The following is a 12,992-nucleotide window of genomic DNA, read 5'->3' as shown; positions in this document are numbered from 1 at the left end:
TAACAATATTACATAATATTTATTATATTCATATAACTAGTTTCTGGTTATCATAAATATTGCCTGCTGTCGTTATTCTCGTACTGCTGAACTCAACACGTTAATGTACATAGCCGCATCACCTCTGTTTAAAGTCACTAAAAGATGTACAAAAGTTAGACAGATGTTAGCTTAACTGATGCAAATGATCATACCATTAAACCTATTGCCCAAGAGTTTGCGTTGATTTCCCTGAAGAAGTTCAAAGCTTTGATTCGCTGGACCCGTACAGATCATATTGGAGCTGTTGTATTTAAAACTCCAAAAACACTTGCTCTGGGCAAATTGTATATATCTAATCAGCACTTGCTGTACTTCGGGCGGCACGTTCGGTGTTGAGAGCTGCATCTGCGATGTGTCGCCGGCACGTGCAAAGCTAAGGCCGCCGTAGCCAAAGATAAGCGATTGCAGAAAGCCACCAATGCCAGTTAGGAAATTGGCTGAGCCTTTATAGCCAATGGGCACCTCGCTCCACACCTTGAACTCCTTATGCACATAGTTTTGATAACCACGGGCAAAGTACTCATGGGCACGCGAGCTCTGGTTCGTGGATAGATAATTGGCAGCAAACATGGACCAGGTCATAGCTGGACCACTTGCACGTGTAACATTCGCATAATATTGCAAATCATTTAGGTGTGTGGCGCTGCGGAGATTTTGAGGTTTCCTTAGCTAAAGCGAAGCTAGTTATATGGTAACTCACCTGGTATCGAACTGCAATGGATATCCAAGTAATATTGTGTCCGCCTGCTTCACAGTCTCGTTCAGCTTGTAGCCCGAATGCTGTGGATGATAATCCAGCTTGACATCGTGTAAGATGATTAGCTTGTCCCTGAGCTGCTGCCATTTCTCGAATAGCTCAGCGCTGCTATTGCTGCAATTACTGCCCGCCCAAACGGCAAAGTCTAATGCAATTTTCGCTACTGCATTCGTATAGACGTTGTCATCCACATTGCTGTGATCCTCGTCCGGTCCCATGATATTATAAAAGTGACAAGTCTCTTCACATGTTGAGCGACTGACCAGAAACTCCGCCACCTCAGCAGCTATGGGCCATGCCCGCTGGCATAGCCAAGCGTAGTCATTCGACTGGGCAAAGAACTTCTGCAGGCCAAAGGATATATCTGGCGATATGTGTATTTCCTGTTGAGCAATCTCCAGACAGCAGGGATTGATCACCTCAGTGCCAGTGAAGGCGCTCTCCCAGGGAAATCTAAAAGATGTGAATTCAGAACGTAAAAAACTTGCTTCGATGTTTTATTGACTTCTATAATAATTTTGCTAGAATCAACCCAACTTACCTTGCGCCTTGGTTGCCCATTGCTTGAGCATTATATCTGGCGCCTTTCAGATGATTGTAGCGATAGTCGAGCAACTGTTTGGCAAACTCAAAGTTAAACTGCGTTATTACGGGCAACATCCAAATTTCCGTATCCCAAAAGTTATGACCCTCATAGTCTGCGTCCAAATTGCCACGTGCCAAGCCCGTAGGACTTTGCCCATAGTAGGGCCCATTCGCCTGATTGCTGCTCAGCGTTGGCAAGGAGCTGGCCATGTAGAAGATGCCCGCATTGACGATGCGCGACAATTCTAATGCATTGCCAATGATTTCAATCGAGAACTGTTTATCCCAAAAGTCGGTCCATGCATCAACATGACTTTGCAACAATGCAGCTGGAGTTAGCTGGAGCATATCCTGCAGCTCCTTGCGGACTACACTTTGCTGACGATCGATGCAAATAATGATTCGATGGCGCAGCTCCGTCTGCCACGTGGGCCAATTCAGTATAAGTGGCTGCTCCAATGATTCACTAAAGAGCACGTAAATTTCATGAGGATTCGGTTGGAATTCTTTTAGCTCCACAACTTTAGTGACTCCGCGCAGAAGGCGATAATCTTCTAAAGCAACGCTGCCATTGTTGAGCACTACGAAATTGAAGGCGTCGCTAGCATTGCCAGGCTGTTGGCTTAGCTTTAGATACTGCGTGTCTGGGTATATATATAAATATATAAAATTTTAACTTATTTTTAAAACTTCAGAAATATTAATTGCAGTTTCTATATTCAAACTCACCATGAGTTAAAGCAACACTTGTCTGTCTGTAAGCTAACACTTCATATATCAGTGCCCTGTTATAGTATCTATGTGGATAGGTGCGTTGCTCCAGTGTTAAGCCCAGAGATTCGTAATTTTTCTTATATCGAAAGTAGCCGCCACGCAGATCCATCTCATAGCTGATATCAGTGAAATCATTGCTTATTTGGCAACCAGTTGGATTACACAATTCGGCAGTTATATTTATCCAGTTGGGAATACGAGCACGTCTGCTATCCCCGCCAGCACCATTGTATACGCCATTCATGAACACGGCATTGCCAAATACCGTATAGCCTAGATGTCCATTCGATAGGCTAGGCATAAAGTTGAGATCTGCGGGCAGGCTGTGTGTATAGATAATGTATATATTGTATTTTTATTAAAGTTTTTTAAGGAAACAAAATTTTAGTTTAGAAACTGATCTAAAAAACTAAAGAAAAACAAAAAAAATATATATATAATATTTATAAATGTTAAAATGAATATTATATTTTAGTTTAAGAACGTGAATCAAAAAAAAGAAAAGAAAGTTTTTTAATGTGCTGAATCTGAACGTGAAGTAGAGTGGCAATAAAATATTTTTTAAATTTACTTACATTTAAAAAAACAAAATGTTCTTACAGTTTCACCACTTCTTGTTTTATATACTTCATATTTAATATAAATAATTTTAATAATTGTTTCGACAATAACAAAAGATTTTTATATATATTTACCTTTGTGTTCTTAGAATGTAATTATCGGCTGTATCTGAAGCGACGCTCCCGATTAAACTGATAATAAAAACGAAGCATAATTTCAACATATTCCGTTGACTTTGATCCAAAGTCTGAGACAGCTCAAGCAATACTGAAATGTGTTTAAGCCGATTGATAAGCGCTAATCTAAACGAGAGCAGAATTTGCTCATCTCATTGTGATGCTCTCTTATCAGCTGCACAGAGAAATTGAATTGAAATTGAAGTCAATTTTATTATTGTCTTATACAATTTTATTATATTTCTATATGATAAACATAAACTAGATTGATGAAGCTTCATATACTCTACATTTATTGTAGATCAAGAGCGAATAAAAGAGAGAAAGGCAGAGGCCGTAAGAGAGGTAGGAAAATTGCAGATAATTAGACCAAAGATTAGGCGCGATGCACAGCGAAAGATGTGATCTTGAATGGAGACAATTATGGGAAATCTTCCAATGGCATCAGACGACGCTCAAAAGAAAAGTCATTAAACGGTTAACTAACTATCACAGCTGGCTCATCTGAAACATCTTCAACAACAGTTGCTGGGCTCTGGGGTGGCCTAGGCACCCAGCGAGCACCTGCGTATTTTATATTCTATAACAATATTTTTTTTCTCTTTCCCATATGCTCAATTCCTTATTTTTTTTTTGTGCTATGCATAATTCTTAGTAAGTATTCTTTGCAGCTGGGCTAATTATATGGCATTGTTGTTGGCGCTAATTACGTGAGAATCCACACATGCAACGAAGCTTTGAGGCTCGTAGAAGCAGAAACCATATAGCCATGGATGCTTTCATGTAGTACACACTATTCAAAATCAGATGCGACGACGCCTATGCCATCTTTGCCCCGACAGCGAAGCGTAACCAATAGAACAGCCTATAGCTATGGCACGAGCAACAGGTACAACTAGCTCTCTATACTCGATATGGACTCATGATTTGGTAGCCGAGCAGGGGGTCTGGTAGCAATAGGGAACCCTTACGTCTTAACTTATGCTGCTGTTGTAGCCTAATTTTAATGACGTTACGCCGCGATAGGTTTTCTGCTCAAGATCCATAAAGAAATGCTCAGGTGTTCGGGCTACATAGTAGTAGTAGTCAGCAGGTACAGTCATCGTTGTTGTTGTTGTTGCTTGTCTTTGGCCGCTTTGTGGTAGCTTGGCACGAGATTCGAATCTGGCGCAGATCTATGGGGTCTGTGATTTACCCTTTGTTTTGCGGCTTTACTTCCCCCCACACAACACATACATTTTGTCTCCTTCTTTTGTAAAGCTAGCTGTCTCGCTCTGGCAATTTGAAATGCTCATGTTGTTGGTTATATTTGAAGATGCCTATGCAGAGCCTGCCTATCATGATGTCGTAGCTCGCCGAAGCGTAACTGAAATATTAAAATATTTGCTTCTCTTTTTATTTTATTTGTTATTTTTGCATTAGTTGTTGTTGCTGTTTTTGTTGTCTAGTCGCCGGCCATTTTGTTGGTGGTTTTGCCGTCAGATTTTGGTTTGTTTTTTGCAGTGTTTTGTGCCTTTTTTGTAACCTGTTGCCCGAAAAGTCGCGTTGAGAAATTTACGCAACGAAGCGTTGCCAATGAGTTTCCGCTTTTGAGGCATTGGGCATGGGCTTAGTCGTCGTCGCCGCACCACGCAACACCACTAACACCAACAGCCCTGCTACAATCATTTTAACAATGCTTACAATAATAATCGCAGATGCGAGGTGCGCTATGCAACTTTTCGACAGCTAAAACGGAAGTTGACAAATTTATTATTAAATTAGAAATATTAACTATTGCGAATAAGTGAAAACATTAATAAAACTATATAATATTTGCTAAGGTTTTATTAATTAAATTTAATTATTTATAGATTGTCCAACATTCCGTTAGGTGAGCTTTACTTGAGAGTAAAAATACCTAGTGGCTTCCAGTGGAGGTAGATTCGTCTAAGCATTTTGCTAACATTTTGTTTACGTACTTAAAGAAGCTATCTTTAGGCTGGCTCAAGAGAAGATTTTTATTTATTTTCTTATTTGAATTAAAATTGTAATAGGAATAGGAATATAAATAGGATTGGTTTTGTATACTGGCCTTGCTTAAACAGCATCCTTTAGCGGCTAATCGAATAGTCAGTCTTTGATTTAGATAGAGTTTGAATCCAAAAATATCTTCATGTGATTGTGATTTCAAATTTGTGTTAAAAACATTTAGGAAACAGTTCAAGTCCTATTTATAAGTCTTCTCGATTGTAGTTAGAATAGAAACAAAAATAATAAACGGTATTACTTTTATAGATCAAGTGTTGTACACTATTGTTATAAACTGTACATACAGCCCTCGCATAAAGCAAACTTAGCTCAAGCCTTTGCTGGTCTTTTTTTTCGGCTTTGGGTCTCTGAATGTTTTTCTGCCTAATTTGTGTGTGTGCACCCAAAAATGAAACGCGTGTGAAAATTATGCTTCTTGTGTTTTAGATAGTAAATTGTACAATGTAAAAATCTTAAGCTATATATATATATTTATATATATATCTGCCATTAAGTTGGTAGCAATCATATACTTTTTGGGAGGGCGGGGGCCTTTGCTCAACTTTGCTGGGAGCGCGTAACTTTGCCTAATTGTTGTAATTTGCTTAGATATATATATATATATATATATATATATATATATATATATATATAGTTGAATTTATTTATTGTTGCAAGATAATTATGATGATTATCTGTAAAAGGGCGTATTTGAATGGGTTTTCAGTTTTCTGTTTTCAGTTTTTTTTCTTAAATTGCAGTAGCCTGGGAACGTAGCTCAAGACCACAGCGCGACCACCAGATAGAGCAAAGCCATCGACACCGCCTAACAGCAGCGACGATGTATTTGCAACTCAATTATGAGCTGAGCGGCGGCAGTATCTCCATTTACACATCTGCATGCACTTGACCATTCGTGCAATTCCAGACGATAATTTGCATTATTTTGTGTGCAGTCTGCGCACAGGTGGCTCTGCCCGAGTCGCCGCTGACTTCGCTAAGCTCACGCGTTCTCTGATCGCGTAAATAACACTGTGCAACAGGTCCACTAAATTGGCCATTTTCATTACAAACATTACTTATATCTTGAAATCTGATATCATATAATCAGAATTCTTATGTGTTGACTTTGCATTACTGAACTGAACTGAACTGAACTTTATATTTTAATCAAATTTTAGTATATATAATTTGTGTTATATTATATTAATATTTCGTGTGAGGTGAGTGTGTAAGGTTGGGCTTACTGTATGACCTCTTTACTGTCGCAAATAACGCATTAGCATTCAAAATGATAAGGCAAGCCAATAGTAATTTTCAGGCAATCAACTTGTTTGTACTTTTAGCCTAATAAAAAAGTGCGAGACAAGTTTTAAGAAAAGTAATTCTATAAGTAAAAGTATATGGTATGGAAAGAAAAGAATTGTAGCTAAGAAAATTCATAAAGCTCAGACTATAATTTTTTGCAGGCAAACACAATTATGTTGTTTGGTGTTGGAAGCGCAGTCTTTGATAATTTAGCTGCATATGTGCAACGTCTGTGACCTCTGGCCGGCTGCTCTTCAATTCAATTACAGGCGACAGAGTACACACAGGCACTCATGTGGCTATTCGTACTCATACGGCTGCTCACTGTAGATAATTATCAGCATGAGGCGCAGCTTTTGGGGCGATTGATATGTAAATTTAGTGAAAATATTTGAAATGCGTAAGTCATTTGGGAAGCAACCACCGAAAAGTGGCAGCCGCGACGCACAGGTGTGACAAATGGCAACGGTTGGCCGGCCGCTAATTAAGGTAGGTCCAGGTCAGCAGCAGGAGCGTGGGAAACAGCTCAGCCAGGACATACAGGCGAAGTTACCAACAGTTGAAAGTGCGTGCTAATCGGCGTATGAGTTATTTTGTATTTTGGGACAAACGTTAAGGTAGCGGGCATTGCTGTAATTTTACAGCTGCTGCTTGAGTTAATGCCAAAGCTGTGAGCGGAACCGCAAACAGCAACCATAGAATAGAACTAACAGCAGTAGATGATGGGTAGCTTCGGGCCGCGCCTGGCTCATAATTTGCTTGACAGTCGCGAGCAGCCGGAGCAGTCGGAGCGTGATTAGCGTTTTCCATGCGGCGGTTTCAATTATTACACCTGTTGCTTGGCTAAGCAGCAGCAACAGCAGCAGCAGCAGCAATGGTAGCTATCTAGCGACCCCTCCACAGATTTGTGGCGTTGTTCTTTTTGTGCTTATGAATTTTCATAAGATACTTTTGTAACTATAAAGCGTGCTTCCTGCTACGCAAGTAACCATCAGCAACATTTGTGGCAAGATTGCGTGGCCTATGCCTTGGAAAATATCAATACCCAGTGGCCAGTAGCCATAGCCATAGCCAGCTAAGATAAGATCACTATTGGTACCATTCATATTGGCCGCAGCAGCAGCAGCAGCAGTATCCTCATCAATGATTGCGGCCAGCCATCAGTACATAAATATTTCTCGCTTCTTTGCACAGATAATCACAGGCTCTTGAGTTACTCGAGCTTGTCAGCAACAGCGGCAGCAGAAGCATTTGGTCTTGCCACCATTTAAGGTGTGAGCCTGCACAGACAACAATCCAACAACAATCGATAGCAACAACAATATTTTCAACCTCAACACGTTTACGCATCAGCAGCAACCAGCAGCCGTTGCCTTTTGCCAGTGGAAAATTGATTTTTTTCTTCAGGCTTTTATTGTTTTTAGAGCGTTTCATATCTCACGTCATCTTCGGATGCAGTTCTCCGCGCAGCTGGAAAGTCGATGACGTTAATTGATATTGGCTTATTGGACAATAATAGAGTTGTTATTGCAACTTAATTGAAACGACTGGCGTGGCGCCATCTAGCGTTCAGCAGACAGTTCACTCCACAGTGAATGAAGTTGGCTTAAAAATGTTTTGTCCAGAGTTTGAAATAATTAAACAAGAGCCGAATCAATGCAGATAAAGGCACTTTTCTTGTAAATAGCTTACATTTTGCTCAATTAGAATTTGACATTTATGTGCAGTATCTGCATCGATATGGATTTGCTATTGGCGGGTTAAAAGACTAAGCCTAACTTGTTCGAAAATTGAAATTTAATAAACAAATATAATAAATAATCTATATTGCAACTTAAGGAGTTTCAAAATCTTAACTTAAGAATCTACTCCACCATTTAATTTTCTTTCTGTTCACAGTTTTCCCCTGGATATACGAGTATCAGGGAATGATTCCGCTTTCTTCAATATCAACTTCTGTTTAATATTCTAAGTCGGAGTAGTTTCTTTCTATCGTGTTATTTATAAGCATAATGTCTTTTAAAATGAAACCTCCGCACTAGCATAGTATAAAGCAGCTTGTGTTTAATCTGTGGTTGCTTTGGTGTTTGAAATATCCTCGAAATTGATGTGCGTCATTTTTAGCATTTGATTATTCTACAAGTCTCTTTCAAGCCTCCATCTAGCCAAATACAAAGTGTATCTTTCTCTTTATGAACGAGTATAAAGTCTGTTGCAAATAATAATATAAACTAAGAATGTGGCTCGAGACTTTTTGCAGTAACTGTACCCAGTTGTTGCATGCTTCGTGTTTAGCACATAGCTTTTCACAATTTTCCATTTGCAGGCAACGGAAAATGTTTTCAAGAGCCGTCGACTGTGTTGAGGCAGCCACCCGTTCAGCCATATTGCATGTTTGAGAGATAAGCGTCTGAATTATTATCATACTCGTAGGGCCCCCGGTAACTAGCGGACCTCTGTATAAATCGTATGTGGACCTGTTGCTACTTTTGCCTTTGTATTTTCTGCTTCGCTGAGTTTTCCATGCTTCATGCCGGCTTTGACCTGCCCAAAGACTTCTTCAAGCTGCAATTCTACAATTGCCTAAAAGGTGGAAAATTATCGTTACAATTGTAGTTGAAACTTAACGCATTTCCAGAACATTTTTTAGGTGACGCTTTTGCTGGTCACTGCAAAAAAATAATAAAGAAAACAATATTTCGCCATTCTAGACTATTAGGGCAGCCAGCCGTAACGTTGGCCACTAAACTAGAATTTGACATAAAACTTACCAAAAATATAAAAAATGAAACGAAAACATGAACTAATAGTTGACCTCAGCATACTTTTGTTTGAATACCCTTGCAGGCAAAGAGTTAAATAGACAATGCCCTGAATGAACTGAAAATGGAAATTCAGGGAATAATGTTTTGGTTAAAGTGTATTTAACAGGTAGGTGAATGATTTGATCAGAATCAATAAATGGGACGATCTAGAAGTATCCGTCCGTTCATACGAAATCTGATAAAGATATAGTAAAACTGATCTGAAATTTTACGTAAGACAAAAACTCAAAGATGATTTGCCTGTAAGATACAGCCAACTCAGCGAATAGATGAATATTGCTTTATCAGCTCTGGCCTTGATGCAGTTTTCTTGATAAGCACATCTTTCTTTTATGTGTTACACATTTCGTGGTAATATTATAATACCCCATGTGCAAGTGTATCAGAAAACAGAAAAGGCTGGAACCCATTTAGAGATCACTGAAAATATTATGTTGTTGGTCGTAAAATAATTGTCGGCTCATAACAGGAACCGAGGGACAGTCGGACAGTCGGACGGTCGGACAGTTAGTGAGTTGGCAATAGAGCGCGACATATCACATTGGCCCCGTCTGGCTTATGGAGGCAAGAACTGCCCTGTAATTATGATGAGGCCAATAGTACAAACAAGAAACTGACCCTAAACGCAGCGCTTTTGCGGCCCCTAGTAATTAAGAAGTCCCCCCTTGTGTCTTTTCTTCTTTTTTGCTTTTTCTTATATATTTATTTTATATTTTGGGTTTTATGCCGGGCAGCGGCAAAAGTTTCACAGAATTCTGTTTTTGATGACTTCACTTAAAAGTCAAAATGGTCATACATGTGGATTATTATTATTATTATTGTTTCTAGTATTTCGTTTTGTTGTTGTTTTTTTTTTGTATTTTTGAGTACTGTTTTCTTTAGCTTGTTCTTAGGCTTTTATTATTATTTTGTCGGAGATCGTAGCAGCTACTGCCGTGCTAACTCTACATTAAGAGTAGGCCTGTTTTCTTTTTTTGGTTTTTGGGGCTTGCTGGGCGGTCAATTACTTCTGACCTGAGACGCTGGGCCCCCGGCCACCAGCCCTGTTCTTAGGTCTTGCACATCCGTTAGTTTAGCAAGTTTCGGGAAGTGCTGGAAATGATTTTCCTGTTATGGTGAAAGCTCGTTAGTTGTGCATTTGCTGGTAAACAGAACACAGGACTGAAGCACCAGCTGTTGTTGCTGTTGTAGTTGCACCATATGTTGCAACTTTCACCCGAAATAAATACTTTGAAATAGTTGCAGCTTTCCCAAAATGCAATTTGCAATTGTTTTTTTGGCCAATAATTGCAACTAATGCAACAAAACAATAACAAAAGCGAACAAAATAAAATTGCACAATTCGGTCGAAAGAAATCGTCGCGTCGCTTGGGGCTAACTCTGAGTCATGTTATAAGCAGAAACGTATCGTATTTGTATATATACATTTAGATCATGTATCTGTATACAAAATTGGAGCAAAAAGTGCTGAGATAATAGAAAATGCTTCCGCAGTTGTATATAAACTGGAAATAGATCTTATAAGCAGTATTTAGAAATTTTCTCTATGGATCGTTTTTTTTTTGTTGCCGCGTCATTTCCTTATCAAGCCAAGCTGCCAAATGTCACCAACACCAGCAGCAGCAGCACCCACGGCATAATTAATTATCCCTTAGTTTCCTTTGCCACCGTACGGATCTGACTACTGTGCGCCGACTTTTTCAAGGTGGGTTTGTGGTATTTACAATTTCTTTTTATTTTATTCTATTTTTTTTTCGGTAGGGTCTGTCATGCAGGCGCTGATAGCACACGGCTGCTCACCCCTATAAAGCGAAACGCAGAGCTATAAAGCATTATCGCATGGCCTACAGTTAGATCATCAAACGGGGGGTTAGACAGTGGCAGTAGCTCTAGGCACAGGTACATAACATATAACACACAAAAACAACTCATCGTCACGGTTCGATGACAATGGAAAAAAAATAATAGTAAAAATATAAAAAACGCATGAGCTCCGAATACAAAATGTATAGAACTTGGCTACCATGACATTATTATAGTATATGTATGTACTCATGATGAACAGCAATTGCCTGCTGTCTAACTAAAATGCAGGTTTTACTTATAATTGTTCACATCGATCTAAACTAACTAACTATATAGATTAACAGCAACAATACTTCGATTGCTGGCATTATCAGATGCTATAAATGAAAGTTTAAGACGTCAATTTTTAATGGAAATAAATTGTGAAATTAGTACACAATCGAAATTTGTATACCAAGCAATAGAAAGCCTTGTCATAATCATTTTATTTTTAAATTAATATTTTAATAAAAACTCATAATAGTTTCTGTAATTTACACTTAAATAATGTAATAAAATACAACTCGCACTATGACGATATATTTTAGAAGTTCATTAAATCATATTGCAAATAAATAATGTTATTGTATTTTTTATTGTTTATTAAGTGAATATATAATATACTGGATCAGTATAAGCTGTCAAATCGACTTACATATAATATTGGTCATATTTCAAGCAAATTTTCTGTCTATTTCCATACAAGTTAATCTGAAATTTTCAAAGCTAAAATTACAAAATTTTTGTATATATCGAATATATTTGTTGGATATGTGCTTAGAGTTTATATCTGTAGAAATGGAAATCTTAAAATAAAATTAGATATTTCAGAAATCGCTTTAGTTTACAATATTTTAGTATAATAATTTAATTCAATATTTTCTATGATTCTACTATCTGCACTTTTAAATATATTTTTATATATATCTTCTTCCTTTATTCAAAATACTAAAAGCTGTAATTACAATCAATTCTATTTGACTTAAGCACTTTAATAAGAAATGTTAGGCTAATAAGTTTTTTATTTCGGCTTGCAGCTGCTATGTAGCAAAACTAATAAGAGAACAATTATAATTTATAATTTAAAAAAAATGCTAAGAAAATGTGTGTACTACTTATTTGATCGTTTGGAGAGGTAAAATAGTTTAATTTGGTAAGAAATGAACTTGGAAAAAATCAATTTATTTACATTCAGTTTATTTGATATGAATGTGCCTTAAATAAAAATCGTAACTTTTTCTTCTTTTCTTAAGAGTAAAGCAAAGCGAATGTATCGCTCTAGCTATGGGCGTATTCAAGCTATTAATAAAAACTTTACAATTAGAACTAATACAACTATAAGAACTAAGGAGCTTTATTGAGAGTTTGGCGAATGCATTACGGCACAAGTATATAAATTATTTCTCGATTACTTAGCTCTGCTGATGTTAAGCCAAATGGAAAGCTAAGCGTTGGAAAAAACCGCAGAATCAAAAGTTTGTTAGCCGCAGCGGTAACAGCTGCAGTTTGTTGCTGCAACTAATTGCATTTAGTCACCGGTCACCGGTAACACAGATCGTCTAACGGTTGCTTCCGTTAAACAGACACAGCATAGCTATGAAAAATGGCGAATGATTTTCTAACCAAATCAAAGCATAGAGCACCCAGCTACAATCAATGTAACAGTAGCGAGCTGTTTCCACATGAATGCAGCTGCCAGCACGAGCTGAGGCTGAGGCTGCGACTGGCACTGTGCTGAGCTGAGCTGAACTGAGCTGGCCTGGGCGGAAGTAGCGGTCATTGGAAGGTTCAATCGATGCCCAGGATGATGCTGAACGATCATCAGCGCAATGCACAATTAGTGCCTGAGGTGGCCGTCGCGTGGCTGTCAACAAGTGCCAACTTCCGATTGCAATTGCTACGTATGATATGCGTATAAGTCTATTGGAAGTTAGTTCCTCTGGCCTTCTAATAAGGGAGTTGTTAAGAAGATTGCTCAAAGCGATGGACGTTGCACTCTAAATTACAGCTGGGAGCAGTGGCTTACAGCGGAAGTGATGTACTTGCGTCAAGAGGTTCACATGGTATCGGGTCAAGTCGAGGCGACATACAAGCAACAACTTTAAATTC

General features: G+C 38.4%; 1 protein-coding gene across 1 annotated transcript; it reads right to left on the bottom strand.

Annotated features, from left to right (window-relative positions):
- Window positions 1-60: 60 nt before the first annotated feature.
- Window positions 61-7,319, bottom strand: LOC111603770 (protein-glucosylgalactosylhydroxylysine glucosidase). Its single transcript, XM_030224563.1, has 6 exons — window positions 7,259-7,319; window positions 2,114-2,470; window positions 1,341-2,028; window positions 743-1,252; window positions 195-685; window positions 61-137 (listed from the first exon to the last, which is right to left on the bottom strand). Exons 1-6 carry the CDS (start codon window positions 7,317-7,319, stop codon window positions 73-75), a joined length of 2,172 nt encoding a protein of 723 aa, XP_030080423.1. The 3' UTR covers window positions 61-72.
- Window positions 7,320-12,992: the final 5,673 nt, after the last annotated feature.

The sequence above is a fragment of the Drosophila hydei genome, unplaced genomic scaffold (assembly GCF_003285905.1).
Source record: "Drosophila hydei strain 15085-1641.00,03,60 unplaced genomic scaffold, DhydRS2 tig00008114-arrow-pilon, whole genome shotgun sequence".
Taxonomy (NCBI): Eukaryota; Metazoa; Arthropoda; class Insecta; order Diptera; family Drosophilidae; genus Drosophila; species Drosophila hydei.
The sequence above is the reverse complement of the archived record's forward strand: the minus strand, read 5'-3'. Positions and strand labels throughout refer to the sequence as shown.

Coding starts and splice junctions, on each gene's coding strand:
- LOC111603770 (XM_030224563.1), bottom strand. CDS start 7,319: ATGAATGGTACCAATAGTGATCTTATCTTAGCTGGCTATGGCTATGGC. Junction 1,253..1,340: donor ATGGGCAACCAAGGCGCAAG/GTAAGTTGGGTT, acceptor CACATCTTTTAG/ATTTCCCTGGGAGAGCGCCT. Junction 686..742: donor CCATTGCAGTTCGATACCAG/GTGAGTTACCAT, acceptor AAATCTCCGCAG/CGCCACACACCTAAATGATT.